Source organism: Solanum lycopersicum, chromosome 6 (assembly GCF_036512215.1).
Source record: "Solanum lycopersicum chromosome 6, SLM_r2.1".
NCBI lineage: Eukaryota > Viridiplantae > Streptophyta > Magnoliopsida > Solanales > Solanaceae > Solanum > Solanum lycopersicum.
The window spans coordinates 43,321,240-43,339,045 of NC_090805.1; the positions used below are offsets into that span (position 1 = coordinate 43,321,240).

At 35.3% G+C, this 17,806-nt stretch overlaps 3 protein-coding genes across 5 annotated transcripts; all 3 read right to left on the reverse strand.

The window, feature by feature from the left end:
- Positions 1 to 192: 192 nt before the first annotated feature.
- LOC101248886 (RNA-binding protein 8A-like) lies at positions 193 to 4,622 on the reverse strand. Its single transcript, NM_001291908.1, has 4 exons — positions 4,364 to 4,622; positions 2,676 to 2,812; positions 2,140 to 2,285; positions 193 to 238 (listed from the first exon to the last, which is right to left on the reverse strand). The coding sequence occupies exons 1-4, from the start codon at positions 4,620 to 4,622 to the stop codon at positions 193 to 195; spliced, it is 588 nt and encodes a 195-aa protein (NP_001278837.1).
- A 1,324-nt stretch (positions 4,623 to 5,946) lies between these two features.
- On the reverse strand, positions 5,947 to 14,382 carry LOC101248586 (protein-tyrosine-phosphatase PTP1). Of its 3 annotated transcripts, XM_010324451.4 has the most exons (10): positions 14,239 to 14,382; positions 13,884 to 14,159; positions 10,910 to 11,006; positions 10,753 to 10,817; positions 10,489 to 10,623; positions 8,499 to 8,633; positions 7,028 to 7,176; positions 6,793 to 6,934; positions 6,374 to 6,460; positions 5,947 to 6,298 (listed from the first exon to the last, which is right to left on the reverse strand). In XM_010324451.4, the coding sequence occupies exons 2-9, from the start codon at positions 14,076 to 14,078 to the stop codon at positions 6,392 to 6,394; spliced, it is 987 nt and encodes a 328-aa protein (XP_010322753.1). In that variant the 5' UTR covers positions 14,079 to 14,159; positions 14,239 to 14,382; the 3' UTR covers positions 5,947 to 6,298; positions 6,374 to 6,391. The 3 variants fall into 3 exon arrangements, with proteins under 3 accessions (XP_010322753.1, XP_004241817.1, XP_069155411.1); XM_004241769.3 differs by lacking the exon at positions 14,239 to 14,382 and having other exon boundaries at positions 13,884 to 14,236; XM_069299310.1 differs by lacking the exon at positions 14,239 to 14,382 and having other exon boundaries at positions 10,910 to 13,726; positions 13,884 to 14,182.
- Positions 14,383 to 14,638: 256 nt separating this feature from the next.
- On the reverse strand, positions 14,639 to 17,521 carry LOC101248113 (psbP domain-containing protein 6, chloroplastic). Its single transcript, XM_004241767.5, has 3 exons — positions 16,958 to 17,521; positions 15,452 to 15,768; positions 14,639 to 15,022 (listed from the first exon to the last, which is right to left on the reverse strand). The coding sequence occupies exons 1-3, from the start codon at positions 17,220 to 17,222 to the stop codon at positions 14,852 to 14,854; spliced, it is 753 nt and encodes a 250-aa protein (XP_004241815.1). The 5' UTR covers positions 17,223 to 17,521; the 3' UTR covers positions 14,639 to 14,851.
- Between the last annotated feature and the right edge of the window lie 285 nt (positions 17,522 to 17,806).

Sequence of the window (17,806 nt, forward strand, 5' to 3'; positions counted from 1 at the left end):
TCATAAAAGGAATCTAAATTTTCACAAAGGCCAGGCAAGCTCGAGATACATTCACTTAGAGCAGAGTTAAGGGAACAGAAAATTAAAGAAAAACTGGCAAAGGAACAATCGTACAGCATAGACCAGGAATTCATAGAGCCTGATCTCTAGAAGTCAGTGACATAATCCTTGCAAATAGGTGTGTGCATAGAACTAGAATCTCCTCCTGGGACTTCTAGAACGATGACTACGAGGTGACCTGCAAGGACGAGGACAGCTACATGTTAGTCAATAGTTCTTCAATACAAAAATCATATGGGTGATGTTCCAAACATTCAAACATAGATTTTGCAGTAATGTAGTCGCATAGGAATTTCATTTTCTATTTATCATATAAAGGGAAGTATCTAAAAGAACAAGGATAAACTTTCCTCCAAATTGACTCAATAGAGCAACAACTCTCTCATAAGTCATAGTTTTCTCACCTTTCATTTTTCAAACATAAAATAAATAATTAGTAGTCTTCCTACCAGCTCAAAATGGCACTAACAGACTAGAAAATTCGCTTAATATATTGTTTATCTCTAACTCTTCCTATTTTTCTAACATTATGAATGGGGCACCAACAACTTAAGTTGGTATTTTCAAACTGATATGTCTGAGCAACCCAGTTATTAGTCTGTAGCTTCAACAATTACAAGCAGAGTCATGACATTGTGCGCATAATAAGCATCCTCTGTTCTTTTTCTAATGGATACACTAGAAACACCTTCACAACTCATGGCACCACAGAGACACTGTAATTTGCAATAACTAAACAAGGGTTAACAAATTTCCAGGAAACAGATGCGCAGACTTACATCATTGCTCTAATAGAGTCCGATTTATAGGTTATGTGTGAGCTCATCATATGGTATCCAACTCCCTTTTTGCCAAAAAGGAAAATCTCCGACAAGACACGTGTTAGTTTCGAATGGTAAATGTGAAGAGCCTATCCTATATTTGACTATAAATGGCAACCCATACCCCACACAGACACATTCCTAGTGTCTTTTGCATCAATTCCACCACCTTTGCACCCCTCTCCAAAAGCTAAATAAAAGCCCAAACTGCTCTGGGGACACCTATCCATGGGAGAGTGAGAAATGCATAAATCTTCAGACAATCATTGTGACCATAATGATGTTAGGAAAACCTAATCCACCACTACACATTTTCATACAACCATAGCAATCATATGTATATTGCAAAACAATCAGCTCTCTAATTGCTGGCAAACTTGACAAATAAACCCGAAGAGAAGTCTGATAAGAATTTGCAGTTAGTCTACTAAATAAGGCTGCAGAGAACTGGTATTTATCATTGAGCTAATCCTACTCAAACTTCTGCTAAACAATTTGGAACTTTTCTAGCTATGTATTGAGGGATAAGTTATCAATTTTTGCCTACAATATGATCAATAGGAAACCTAATTCAATGATCTCAGCTGGGATTTGGCCGAAACTAGATTAACAGCAAAAGGAAATAAATCAAACAATTATGCATACCCTCAGAAAACAGGGAGCAAAAAAGAGAATTTAAGCGACTGAAGGATACACTGTCCATCACCTCCACAGAGAAATGCTTTGATAGAATTAAAAAACTACTATAACGTAAAAGAATAAAAGATGAGGCAAAAATTTAAGATAATATTGATCCACAGGCTATTCAGCTGCCAGACGTTTAAATAAAAGGGAGTCTTAGTAATAGGTGGTTATTATTGATCCCACACACACATAACTGACAGCTGAATCATGAATTACAGGAAATGGGCTGGTAACTTTTATCAACAAAAACATGAGGGAGGCCAGTGACAATTCCACTCCTACGGAGTTGAAGGCAATACAATAAACGACATATATTATAGTGAAACAGTTCGCAAGAAAACAATTACAGACGTCATAACATTAATCCAGTTGCAAATGTTTAAGAAGTAGCTATTCCAATCTCTGAAAATAATTTGAAGGCCCCGACTTTTTGTCAAGAGGGTAAATCTATGCTTCTGAAGGAACATTTGCCAACATTGATTAAAAGTGAAAAAGTGTATCCTTGATTCAGGCAACATTTTTTCACAGCTATTCTACACAAAATTATGTTAATTGGATTAACCAAGAAAAATACCTCCTCCTAACATTTCTCCTTCTAAAAGGACCTTTGCTGAATGCCCAATCAACATGTATAGTCTGAGTTAGCAGCTCATTCCCATCCATTTCACTAATAGCTCTCTCTGCTTCTTCAAAGTTTTCATATTCAATAAGTGCATAACCCTGTCAAAATGGAAAACTGTATAAAAACTATACCACTCCAAACTACGACAAAAGTTGAAACTTAAAACAAAGAAAAGTATCTATCTAGAATCCTTCATAATTAACATAGCATTGATCCTATTTTATTCCATTTTACTCCATTACAGATTCATTCAAGGAAATGCTCTTACATAGTTATATGGAAGAAGGAATGTCTGTCACTTATAAACTTCAACAAATTTTTCTTGATCAAAAGAATTTTGTCATCATCCAAAATCTTTTGATAGGAAAGTTTATTAGATTAAAGCATACAATGGGGATGCAATTCATATAGCATCATATGTACAACACCCAAAACCCAAAGAAGCAGGCAAGCAGCTAAACATTCCGAGAAAGAAAGAGTCAGTTCACCTTGACAAATCCAGAACGACGATCCAGATTCAAATGCAAATTCTTGATCTCCCCGAACTCACCAAATGTATTATGAAGATCATCTTCGTGTGCCTCCTCATTGACTCCAGTGACTAAAATAATCCATCCTTCAATGGCTGCAGATGTTCCCCTCATTAGCTCTCTACTACTAATTAAACTAAACCTTTATTAACCTTACCGGTAACTTCAAATATATATATATATATATATATTGAAGAAAAGAAAAAAAAAAAAAAGAGGGGGGGGGGGGGGGGGACACCATGCATGTCTGAATCAGCACCTATCAGACATTTTGGGATTTTTATTACATTAGAATTGCATAACTTGAAAAATATCTGAGATACCCAGCACAAATTACATATTACTTGAAGTGCTGGTGACCCAGCAATCAAACAACTAATATCTACGACTGAAATCAGCATATTAGATTCTGTTGGCCAATTTCTCCGACAGCAAGTGCTGAAGACCAAGCTGAGCCGTTGGAGGGTAAGTTGCATTAGCTATACAAAGCTAGCTCTCTCTAAAAGCTAAGCAACAATGATAAAGTGACAAATATACAGCCTACCATTACGTGCTTCTTAGATGTAAATAAAGTAATAGCTGGAACCCAATCCAACTGGTTAGCACATTTATAATGTAAAGAACACGAAGCTGGAGGGCGGAGGCTTATAAGCACAATGGCTAGAGGAGGGGACCAAACAGCACAGATATACATTAAGTACAAACATTTTACCCTATTTCACGATCTTTCCACTCTTTCTGAAAATGAAGACCTCAACTTAATTATTTTTTTTGACAAAAAAAGACCTCGACTTAATTATCTTCAAGTTATTCCACTTTCTAGATACCGTTACAGGGTCCTAACAACTTGAAGATGAGTACAAGCAATATTTGAGTGTTCCTTTCTCTAGTTGCTTTTCTTCACACAGATGAACAAAATCAACTTCTACTAGCAGTAGGTCCTAACTTCTTTATTCACTTCTCTAATTCTGCTTGCTTATACAATGTAGGTGAAACCTTAACATGGTCTCATTCACAAAAGCAATTTAATATCGTTCAACTAATCAATAACAGATAACAAATTAAACCAAAACTAGAAAGTATACTAAATACACTCAATAAAACCATAAAAGCACCTCGTGAAAAAACTCTAAAGATAACAGGGTCAACACTTGAGTGTTCAATGTTAGTCTTCTAAAGTTAGATGTTCTCTAGATTCAACACTGTAAACCAAACTAAACACACTCCTTCGAGGGTCATTACATTACGCGGATTACCAACCTGTAGCAGTTTTCTTTATTCATAACACAAAAACCAAAAGAAAAACAATTATAAGAATAAGCAATTTTTAACCTGTTAAAATTAAGACATCCTAAACCTAGATATTCTCTTAATTAGAAGTCTCTAACCAGACTAAAACATTTCCTTAAGACACTTTACCCATTACCCCAACTATCAACCTCCCGTCACAAAATCATAGAGAAAACAATTATAGGTAACAATTCTTTAACACCAGCGCACAAAGAGAGAATCTGGGGTTTTGATGAATTGTTGACCCACTGCAACATTTTCCCCTAATTTGAACAAAATTCTAAAAAAAAAAAGAAAAAAATGAGGTAGAAAGTTCGTTGGGTTATATAAAAGATGAGTTAAGAGTAGAAACTAACATCGTTCAGGTCCAGGGCCACCTTCGGAGTCAAGTGAATCAAATCGAGCAGAAAGGCGAGCATTCCTTTCAGCCTCAGCAGTCTCTTCACGGAAACCCCGTCCTTTGATTTTCTTAGAAGCAGAAGAACCGCCGCCGCCACCTGTAATGGCTGATTTCAGCTTTGGCATCGGTGCCCTAGGTGATGAAGCGTCAACGTCTTCGTCCATCAGATCGTCTTCCTCTGGCTCGAAATCCACAGCCTCCTCCGGGTTCGCCATTTTCGCCGCTGCAGCAAAAAGAGAGAATCTGGGGTTTTGATTCGCTTGTTTCAACTGTATATATTTATTTATTAGTACTAATAAAGTATTTTTGTTGAAGCTGTGTCCAGGCAAAATGCTAGGGTATTATACTGGCACAGAAGGGTTTTGGGCCATATGATCTTCCTAAATCTTTTTGTGGTCGGGTCGGGTCAGAAATATAGTTTATTGCAATTAATAAGAAAATATTGGACAAATAGAAATACACCTCTTTTGTTTCACTCATTTGTATTATCCCCTATTACTTTCAAAAATCTCTAAAAAAAAATTATTCTTTAATGTATTCGAGTTACACAATAATATATCTGATCCAGTATTTAATATATATGAGCTACATATTATGTATCCGAGTTAATTTTTAATGTATGCAAGCAACATATTAATGTATCCGAGATCATATTTAATATATCTGATCTTCAATTATTGTATTCGGATTTTTTAACTTTTAAGGTATTAATGTAATTAGAAACTTATTAGGAATAGATTGTAATTTCATATCAAAACTATGAAATTTATGTAGTTCACACAAAATATTTACCATAATATCAAATCATTTGATTTGAGACTCTAAAATATACTAGTCAAATAAAAATATCAAAATGAATGCATAATAAATGAAATTATAATCAAGGAATGTGGTGGAATGAATAAGATTCTTTCATTTTTGATTTAAAGTGTAGAATGTAAATAAGAAATTCTACTGGCCGCATTTCCATCGTAATAGTCTCACATGGTGTGAACATAAGCTAGTTAAATTAATATATTTCGAAGTATAATTAGAAACAGACAGAGAGATTCGTCCGCAGATTAGGTATTTTTAAATCTTTCTATGTATAGATATACATTTTTTGAACCTCCTAAGATTAGAACTTGACATAATAGAGTTTGAAATTCACCTTGAAAGAATACTATCTACTTGAACTACATAATGTTAAAAGTTAGAGAAAACAAATATATAAGCTTTTGTGTGATATTGTATTGTTAAAGTAGGTTTGTGTACTCTTGACAATTTCGTCATGGTGTATGAATGTGAAACCACAATTTAACTACACTAAGCCACTTATTATACTTCTTATTTACCAGAAGATATTAATGGGTTGTTTTTGTTCACAACTAATTACACCAAAGAATACCATATCATTATAAAAAAGTTCCGCAAATGAAGTCTGAGAAGGATAGGTTCATTTTACGCACTTTATTTGAAGCCTCCCCCCGAGAAGGATAGGTTCATTTTACGCACTTTATTTGAAGCCTCCCCCCTCCCCAGTCACATCAAGCACCAAAGCACGACAAAGCTCTATTTTATATAAGGTCTTTACATAAACCATTGCAAGGAAGTTGGTGTAAAAGCTACCTTGAACATCATCAACTTACCATACATGTAATCAACAATAAGCAGGGTACGATTAAGAGTGTGTTAAATAAGTTCTTTTTCCCTCTCTAAAAGCATGTATACTTCCAAACAGAAATACAACATACGATATTTTGCACGTTTTATGCTTATTCCTACATGGTAAGAACAGTAAGAAACTCAAGTGGACCCAACTGATTTGCTTCTTCAGAACAAATTATTGTTCTATTTCTTCTCATTTGTAAGCAAGTACAGAAGCATGATTGCAGCAAGGAAGAACCAGTTGCTGGAATACAACACATGAAATGGTTAGAACTAAATTACGAAAAAATGAGGCTGACACTGAAAAATTGAAAATTACCATTATGAACTCTCTTCTTCATTGGCTATCTGAAATGAGGTCTTCAAGCTCATCGATAACGGCATCATAGCAAAAGAGGTATTGCTCCTGTAATATAAAATAGTAGTTTAGTACAGACATTCCATGCAACAAGTACTTAAGAACCTAAGAGCAAAGATTAGTTAAGAATGATGAAACACAGTAGTATAGATTCTTGGGGTAAGTGTAACAAATACCAAAAGAGAAAAAGAGAGTAAAGCGAATAAAATGTAAGACATCTGACTAGCTTTTAAACAAAAAATAAGGACACTGGGGCAACTATATATAAAAATTTTTATGACAGTAGTGTCCGGGCCAGCTTTTGCAAACCTCGACTACTCCAACAGTTATCTGCTTTAGTTGTATTACACAATTTCAATAACGAAGAGAAGCTGTTGTACCATGGTTTGAACCATCCCAATTCGCTGAGACCTAAAAATGGTTATTGTGTTAACTAGATCTAGAGCAGACTTATCTCCACCCAATATTCTTTGGATGGTATTATGGATTGCACAGTATGTTCCAGTCCTACCAATACCTGCACTGTGTAAGAGAATGTGATGTCAGGCTTTAGAAAGGATAAATTACAGAATCATTAAAAAAGGCACATCTACAGGGAATATGATAGACAGAAACCTGCAGTGCACCACAATTGGTCCAAGACTGGGTGGGACACTAAATGTTTGTTTCAGTATTTCACGAACAGCAAGAGTGTCCTTTGGAACTCCATGGTCAGGCCAGTCGGGATATTGAATGTGTAAAACACACAAAGGTGGTTCTGTTGACTGGCAAATAGCAAGGAGAAAAGATCACACATTTATTGCCATTTCCCTCATAATATGGGCAAGAAATTAGTGTTAACTATATGTAAGGATGACAAGTGAGTGGGAGAATTGGGCCACAATTACATACCATTGTATGAACTACTTACAAGATTGCCAAAAGGTAATTCCACTAAAAGTACAAGGTTAAAGAAACCACATTTCTGATATCATAATACGAAATAAAGCATTTATACTGCAAAGTGAAAGACTGAAGTTTTTCTTTACTCCCAACAATAAAAATGCCAGAATTACTTGAAAGAGATCGCTAAGGGATTGCCGCAATGACTGTAGTACCAATTGTGAGCCTTCTCACGCAAACAAGTCGTCTATTGCCACCTACTACACATGGCAAGAGAAAAACTAGATCTGCTATAACAACATACCCAGTGTAATCCCACAAGTGAGATCTGGCGAGGATGGTGTGTACACAGCTATAAAAGTAATTTAAACACAAGATAAAACAAATAGAACTAGCATTCAAGTTGTCCTCATGTAAGGAAGAGGGAAAAAGGTGTTGTCATGTATCTTAAACAGTCTATCCAAGCATCAAAGATTGTAAAAGAAGGAACAAGAATGCAGGCAGAAACGATTCCACAGTAGAATAAAGTGCTTCAAAATGGGACTTTGAAAATAGTGAAGGAGGGGTGAGGAACCACCAAAGAATCTTTTCCACTTAATTAGCATTCATAATCATTATCTGTGTTACTTAAAAAGTCTTGCTGCAACTAAGACAAGGCCTTGAAATAGACAAAAGGCAGGTTTCCAAAGCCATATCTGGATGGTTTACAAGTCAATCAGTCTTCCTGTTTGGTTTAAAACCACTAATTGAAGCTAGAGATGGAATTGCATCGATTATATACAAGAAGAGACAACGAGCAAAAATGACACCATACTATCCAATTGATTGTTGAAGGCAATACTGATGGAAATCATCATATAGTATTGCAAAATTTTCCCCATATGTTGCAATTCCTTTTTATTCTTGCTCTCATAAAAAAAAACCCAAATTTTGGGAGAACTTATGCAAAAAGAGCAATGCGTGATCATAGAGCTTTAAAGAAGGGTATTCTAAAGCCAAGGACTCATATTTACTGGAGAAGAAGTGTATCAGTCTGGATATGTAAAATGCTGCAGAAATCAAAATATGTACATCAGCAACTCTCACTCTCCATCAAATGAAACAGGTAAATAGTTTCCAGCGGTTCCATATACATGTCCAACATAATAAGATTCTTCATGCTCTTCTCCTTGTGTATAACACGGACAGAAAAAAATTTACTAACCTCAATATAGTTCACCTCCAGACATCGCAAAATCAATGAAGTCTGAGTCGTCTTTATCCACTTCGTAACAATACATATATTGCCAAATCTTCTGGGACCACCATCTGCCTGAAAATAATCCCCACACTTGACAATCTGCATTGCATTTTTCATAAAGATGAAAAGATGAAATAGTCAAAATGACGCAATCACCAGCTTAATCACTTACAAATGAAGTAAAAACCAACTAAGATAAATGCTTAAATTCATTCAGAGGTTAATAGGTGATACAGGGTGATTGAAAGGAAACTAGTAGCCTCTCTCTTTGTGTGAAGAGTTGAATATAATCCAGAATAAAGGTCATGAAACAAGGTCTCTTATTTTCCTTTTTTCCATTTGGCCCAGGAAATTGTTTCTCAGCTAATCGGGTATTAGGAAGATAGAAGGGAAAGAAGAACTTATTAAGCTCAAATTCCAATCCTAGAATAGCCGCCAGGCCTTTGCATTAGACTTTGCTAATCCTTCTGCAGTTTAAATAACCAACAAAATCCAAGTATAACAGTTTTGAAACTAGAGAAAGACCACAAAAATAGATAAATGATCTACCAAGCTTATATGAAGGGAAAACTAGGGCTTTTTCCCGTGATGGAATATAAACTTCAATTGGAACCTTCCCCAACAGAAGCTGATTTTCTGCAAAAGTTATTCACCTACAAGCTTTATATTCATCACGAAGTCACAAGCTAGTGATCATATAATATCTTTAAGCACCACACTAGAAGTCTACTTATACCAACTCCATCAAAATATGCCCAAGCTCTGAAATAGTCTATAGGAGAAACATTCCCTACTCAGAAAGATTGCCAGTGATGAGTGATGACTAGCAGAAAGATTGACAGTGATGACTATATCAAATTTAAACAGACCTTAAAGCCACAACCTCCGGCTTGAATTAGGGCCAGAAAGGATGATGTAAAATAGGTGTCAAAAATGAAATCAAACATAGGTAACCCAGCCAACCCGCACAAAATTTTAAAGGTTGGGCTCAAGATAATTTGAAATGGGTTCAATCCCAACCCATTCAAGCTTAACCCATTTGAAGAGAATTCTCAATTGAGCCCAATTCAATCTCCAATTTCAACCCGTTTAAATTTTTTTATTAAGATATGTTCCTGTATTGAAGGTATGAATTATTATCTATTCAACATCTTTTAGGAATTATCTATCCATTTGTTACTTTTTTAACAAAAAAATCTTGAGCAGAAATTCAAATTGTGATTATAAAAGTTAAATAATAATATGTTAAATTATTGAGATTTATCGGGTCAAATTGGGCGGGTCAAGACCCAACCCATTTGAGCCCAACCCATATGAGCCCAACGTAAACTTGGGCGGGTCAAGACCCAACCCGATTTCTATTCAGCCCATTGTAATATTTCCAATTTCAACCCAACCCGCCCATTTGACACCCCTAATGTAAAAGAATGCTGATAGAAAATGAGCATTCATTTACCACCAAACTTTTCTTTTTTCTATTTTTCGAGAAGATGTAGTAGCATATATATTGAAAATACCGACCTGTTTGTTCCTTTCTGTGTAAGAAATTATACACAGAGGTGTGAAATAAAGATTGACAAGCAAGAAGAGATGGTTAAGATATTTTTTTTCTCTACTGTTTCTTTTCCCCAACCTATCTCACCACTCAAAATATAGAAGAGTACATAGTAAAGGGGCAAAGTATCTCAAGAAAAAATGCAAAAACAGTATCAAAGGTTCAGTTGCACCTTTCTGAAAGTATAAAAATGCTAGATCTAATTACAACAGAGGATGAAAATCAAGAGATGAAAAAGGCAGAAAAGTTAGAATTTTACCTAGGTAGCAAATTTTGGATCAGAAGCCTTGTCACAAAAAATCTCAATTTTTTTCTTTCTGTCACATGTGACATGACAGAACAAGATATCTTGTCTTGTTAACATTACAATGCTTACCTCGTAATTTAACAGTTGAATACCTTGTAGTTGTCAAACAATTGTGTAAGCATCACAATCACAGGACAGCGATGCTGGATTATCATTTCCCAGAAGTCTTCAAAAGTGTGTTGTAGAGGACCTTGTGTTGCAATAAACTGAGACACGTCTTCAGATATCTACAGCAAAAAGGAGCATTATAATGCTCATGAAGCAGATTGGTGGAAGAGAGCTTGACATTTTCCAAGAGAGTATCAAAAGCAAGTAGCATGCTTAACTAATTTCAAGTAATGGACGTAGAAGTCTACCTTAATGAAGCTTGCATTTATATATCCTCTAGCTGGTGGGTCCAAAACAACCCTGTTATTGTCAACTGAGAAGAATGAAGCTTGATATAATTATTCACAGGTTATAATACACAACTTCAACATCAATCGAAGAATTGATAGAAACTGATCTGCATACATGGCAGAACATCAGTGTATCGATTTTTGCTAATGTTTGCGCTGTTCAAAGCCATTGAGCATCTACTTTTCATTTCTGAAGCTCTCATCCTAGTTGCCTGAGTCATAAGAGGTGTTCTTGGAATTCAGGATAACATCATGCTACTTACAGAAAGCCAAGATCTCAACAAGTAAATAACAAAGAAGCAAAACAAACAACATCATGCAACAACAACTTTCTCAAGACATAAGAGAGCTGTCCTTTCACATAAATTTAGCTCATTTTAAGTGGAGTCACCACCACCAGCATCTACCCAAAACATCATAAAAAAGATGCTTGGATTTTGATTTTTTTTTTTGGAAACTAGATTTAAATGAGAGCGGGAAACATTACATAAATGAACTCAACCATCAAAGAAGCTTCTCAATATTTTCTTAAAACTATCTAAAGGTGTTATTTTGCTTCATATAGACACTTAAGAGTTAAGACCACCTAACTCCCAATATGCCTCCATTTTTGCTTTTCGGAGTTGATACTTTGAGCAAGGTCTTCCTAATACATTCCGGATCTCAAAAAAGTAACAATATTACTCTCTGAAATGTAACAACAAAACTAAGCAACTTGATCATTACAGCTGTGGGAGATAGGTGAGTTCCACAACCTATTTAAAAGCAAAACATCACACCAACAGGTCAGAATTCTTAGTTATGGAATGGGCAAGCATGAGGAATTTTGGACTTAAGTAGTCCTACGACAGACTACTAAAAAGAAAACACATAATTCTCCCACAGATCTCAATCTGGATTCCTAGAGCTCTGATGAAGGTATGTTTTCCAGCAACAGCAAGGGTAGTCATCCTTACTGCAGAGAACTTGAGCAAACGGAAGTTAGGACAAAATAGCTGGTGCTATATGTGTAAACAATCCTGCGCAGATGTGGATCACTTGCTCACGCATTGCCCATTAGAAAGTTGATTAAAGTGCGTAGTATTGAATCCCTTTGGCGTTCAGTAGGCAATAGCATATACAAGGAAAGATCTCATGTTCAGTTGGAGCTTTAGAAGAAAGAAGGAAACGGAGATAGAGAGCAGGAATGTAACCTGGTCTGTCCAAATGTGGGTAATAGGAGAGAAAGGAATGGAGTTTCCGAGGGGAGAATAATACTGTTATACAAATTACCGATAAAAAGGTATTCTCATGCAAATTAAGGCAAATATGTTGTTTCTAGTAAATTTAAGAGAGAACATAAAACCTCTGGTAGTACAGAGTTATACTAACTAGATGTTGTTCATAGAGAACTGTATTTTTGCAGAACTTCTTTACTTCTCCTATACCCTAGTATGAGCTTTCACATACAACAACATACCCAGTGTAATCCCTAAGCGGGATCAATAAATAATTACTCTTTGAAAGGAAAAAGAACTAGTCCTTTTTTCACGTGGAAACAAATTCTAACTCTAATCTTCTAAGCATGATTACCTACAAGAAAACATAAAGAATGTTAAATGAGAAGCAACAAGTTTTGGATTATCATATTAGCATAGGATAAGTGAAATGAGGGGAAGAATGCTGCAAAAATTCTATACCAGAAAGAGCATTTTGTTGAATCAAATTACTTTTACCAATCGAAAAAAAAAAAGATGCTATATCTCAAGGAGACACTAATTGTAGTGAAAAGATGTACAAATTCAGAGAGGAAAGGCTAGCGATATGGTATAGATTGTAGAATCCTGTAAAACATACTACAACACATGCTAATGCTGAGAGCTTAAAATTATGATTGAACACAGTAGGAGATGTTTCAAAATAGCATATGTCAGAATATTAGAAGCGCTAAGTCTTTAACTTAGTTATATTCCCACTTTGGAAAAATGTTATGTGTATTGTGTTTGAATCGAATAAATTGACGTCATCAATATCACCCAAAACTTTGAATCAATCAATCAACCGGTTAACTACTTCTCGATCCCTAACTACTAGTAGTCGGCTCAAGATCAACTAACTTCAGCCTATTTCATATGACGTAATGAATTAAATGCCTAAAGCCTTCATGATGTTATCACCTAGTTAAGGTTGACAGTCATCCTACAAGGAGTAAGTGATTTCCCTTTTCAAAATAGTATGACAGTAAAAATCCAACTAGAACTCAAACAATTTACCAACACTTCAATCAGTCAATTTATCAACTAAATCTTAATTCTAAATTACCTGGAGTCCATAGCATAAATCCTCTATATACATATCGATTAATATGAACCATTTAATACGTTCCAATGAATTTGCTGTTTGAAGCATTCAAACTACCACAATTTTCCAAGAATGGAACCACCTATGTGAAGAAGAAACGTTGAAAAGTCCAATGACGACAGCAACTCATTCTTAGCATAGAAAGACTTGGTTTTTCTAATTGATATATGATAATATGACTGTGAATATCCAACTAAAAATCAAATAATCATCACACGTCAATCAACTCCACCATATTCCCTAACTAGTTGAACATGGACTAAGAATACTTTATATCCATCTCACTCTGTTTGGATCCATCTCATATATCCCAAATTCAACATTTCGGGTGTATTCTGTATGAAGGAAATAGTTTTCCAGGAAATAAGTGGATTTGTAACTTATTTTCTCGTGTATAGTACTTAGCAAAATATACTATACTAAAAGCATTTGTATATAATATAGACAAATAACGGAGGTAAAGATGAGGTGTGTTGGAGGACTTTTTCTTATCATACACTCTTATGAATGAATGAATCAAAAAAATGAGACTCCTAAACTGGCCCCCCTCCTCTGTTTCTTCAAAGACAGAGGTACACATCACTTGTAGAACCTGTTTTGGAAGTTATTTTCATCATTCTTCGAGTAACTTGAGAAAATATTCTTCAAAAAAATTGACCAATTGAATAAATACCCTCCTCTTTTATGAAAAAGCACAACATTAAATAACAATAAAATTGAGAAAGAAAGAGAGTATAATGCAAACGGACCTGCAACGTCATGAACTCTTGGCGGATTTTTTCGGGAGCAGAAAACCTCTTGTCCTTGAAGACTTTGAGTACTTCCAAGCAATAACGCTGCTGATCACTCGACAGAACGACTCTCTTAGGAACTGAATCGTCGGAGAAATCGAAAGGCTTGGGTGACGACGACGACGACGACACGAGTTTACCGGCGGTGGCCATCGCTGATATCTGCCTCCGATTCCGAATGGACAGTCCGCACCCCGTGGTAGGATGTTCACTTCACTGCTTTCTTTGTACGCACTTTCAATTTACCGAAACTATTTATTAAAATATGATCTATTTTGATATTAAATAAACATTCAAAAAATTGTAATCTTACTTTTTTTATTGATAGACAGCAAGAAGGAGGATCTTTTTCATCGCTGAGTCATTGTTGACTTTATTATCACAACGATAGATTGAAATATCATGTTAATTTGAAATTATATTTTAAATTTCATATTTTCATTCGTAAGATTTATTTTTCACTTTTGTCTTCTTGTCTGGATAGATATATTTATATATATTTTCCAAATATTATATTTTTATATTTCGAATTATTTATTCACTTTTAATTTTTGAATTATTACTAACTATTTATTCGAGAAATCAAAAAATATTAAAAGACATAAAAATTCTCTATTTGTTCATTTTGAGAAATATTTATTTTTCAAAAAAGTTTAGCTTATGCGCAAATATAATAGACCTTTTCTAAATTCATGAGAACAAGACACAAGTAGTTTACAGTAGAGCTACTGCTACTCATTCGTGCATTTTTTGTATTGATATGATACAATTGAAAGGGGGATACAGTAAAAACAACAATATAATCTGGGTTCGACAGAAGCAATTCTTGTTTATTGCATTACAAAAATCATTTTTGAGTCACTTATCCCATGGCACTCACTCTATGTAAGGGAAGAGACAGAGAAAATGAAGACGAGGGGAAGGAACTACACTTCGAAAGAATCAAGAATAGCCTGTAGAGTTTTCTGTGATGATGCCCACTGTTTGTCATTGGCACTGACCACACAGAGGACAACTGTATTTCCCTTGGCCGTTGCCTTGGCTAGGTTGTGAGATCCAGTAAGAGCGTATGGAGTTTCAAGAACATACTTGTAATACTGCAAACACAAAGATAGAAGCATTCTCTTCATCAGGAGATTTAAAGAGCAACAGTTGCATATAACAGGAAGACCAAATGCATACATTGGAGCACCAACAGTGAAACCAGTTTCTTAGAAGCAGATTAATTCTTTTCCAGGAAAAACATAACTATGATGCACCTATCATTTGCTAAATCAGGCTGTTACATATTGATGGGGCCAGATAAAATCCATGGATACTTTCTTCGTGCCATTTATCCCGCTGAGATATTAAGTACTGTCTAAGCAATTTAGTCATGACTCCATTAGCTTTCGAGTAAACCATCATAGACAAGATTACCAGCCATGCCAGTCCTCTTATGTGTTGGAAAATAAGGGATGAAGATAAGGGGGAAAATATTATTTTTTCAATATGATAAATGGATGAGAAAATGAGAAGACTCTCACCGTTAGATCACCACGTTTCTCTATAGAAGTCTCAAGGAGTTCATCTGGATCGAGAGTGTTTCCTGTGACAAAAGGGCCAAGAGAAGCAATGACTTTCTCAGGGGTCCCAATGTCTTCAATAGTTGCATTAGGTTTGTTAGTGAGACGGATCAAAGGAGAAGCCACCACTTGAACCTTACCCTGTTTTTCATTTTCAAACTTCACCTCCACCCACGGCTCTGCACATTTGGGTTGGCAATAGTTTCCAGATAGTATATTAGCTATACGGAGTTGTTTCCAGGTTGGAGGAAGAATAAATGTGTAAGGCTGCACATTTCCTGCAAGAAACTAAATATAAAGCATCATAAGCAATCTACAGGAGAAGCAAATGTTGAAAACGGAAACACCAATTTATGTAAATGGTAACCTTCACAAGCATATCAAGAAGATATGAACTACACTAAAAAGAAGAAGAAAGAAGAAAAAGTACTACTAGAAATTATGTTATAACTAAGAAATTGGCATTACTTGATTGGACAAACAACCATAATAGGCCACAGGCAGATATAAAATGTATTGCCAATTAAGAGAACACTCTGACTGCACTCTCATATCTGAAATAGCTCATCGCTCAGCAAGGATGTGATCCGTAACACAAAAGAGATACTTACGAATTGATCCAACATTAATGCCAACACCATTTATTAACTACAGAAACATTAAATGGCAAATATTTTACTCAAACATAAAATTGCAGCAACAAAAGCAAGGTTACATGGACTCTGAACCAGCAATGCATTATAATAAGGCTCAAACCTGTCAAGCTGTTGTCATATCTTAAGTTCTACACAAGTTCCACACAGACATTTTCGGTTGCTTGCCTATTTTCGATCTGATTCATAAACCAAGTAGATTTCTTTCTATTTTCTCAAAGGAGCTTGGAACTTGGTTTTGAGATGATAAACTCCTAAAGTAATGAGAATACAAGTACTAACTCATTTTAGGCTTGGGATTTAAAATAAACAAATTCCAGTACCTAGGCACCTAAGAGCAGAGGTGGATCTAGGGGATGAGGTGTTCATCAGAACCCTCTTGACAATTATATATAAATTTTGTATCTCCTAAACACAAGACAAGAGGTTCGCCCAGTGGTTTAGGGATTCAAAATTTACCTTGAGCTTCCAAATTCACTTTCCGAACCCCCCTAAGCCAAAATACTGGATTTTTCACTGCCTAAGAGGTAAAGAATTAGAGACTTGTCTTCTATCCAATTTTCTGGATCCACTAAGCTTGTTATTCTAATACAATCAATATTCTTTCAGGTTAATGAGCTTTGTTTATCAGGATATTGCTTTGCAGAAGCTTCTAGCAAACTACAGAAACTATGACTCTTTTCCCAACTCTGCAGTGGAAAAATCTTGCTCAAATTCAAAATGAAATGGGTACAAACTAAAACTACACAATTACTCAAAAATCAAATGAATAAAGCAGTTTAACAATAAGAATGAAGAGTGGTCGACATTATACCGGCACGAAGAGCAGGAGTGTCTTTAGGAGTTGCTTTAAAGAGAACAAAATTAGGATCAGTAGGTGATGGAGGCAAGAAAGAACCAACTTCAACTTCTCGAGCAATGGAAAGCGGAGGAGGAGATACGAGCAGTGGCATTACAGAAAGACCAACATTGATGAAATCTCTTCTCGATAGCCCCATGTTTTGATGATGGGGTTTTGCAGATGTTAATGATGGATTTGTTGAATTTGGAAATATGGAAGACAATGGCTTCAGCGCCATTTCTGTTTTTTTGTTCTTTTTCTTCTCTGGTGTTGTGTGAAGAAACGCCAATCAGTGCCTACCTTGTGTGGGAGTGGATATTATATCCGTTTGGGATGAGGTCTGCCTTCTGCCAGGTCATGCAAGAGATATATTACTAAGTTATACCTATAAATATTTGATTCCCGATATCGGTTATCCTTCCCACAAGTTTCGACTAATGGAAAAGATAATCTTTACTCCTTGTTGGAACCCAACGGGAACTTATGTTTGGCAGAGCAGAGTGAGTGCCACTGGCTGTTTAATTTGTTTGAGAGCTCGTGATACCTATTGCCCACCCTTCCTTTTGTGCTTTGAGAACAATGTGAATAATATTTTATTTTACGATTCACAAATTAAAATTAGATTAAATTAATTTGATTTTTTGAAATTAAAAATTAAAATATTCAAAAATCATATAAAAAACACTACAAAATTGTATTTTTTTATTCTGACTAAAATATTAGTCAATATTCATATAGTTTGATTCTCAAAAAAGAAATCGTAACAAGTAATATTTTTTAATGGAGGAAGTAATTCTCTAGTTGAAAATGCATACTAATCTT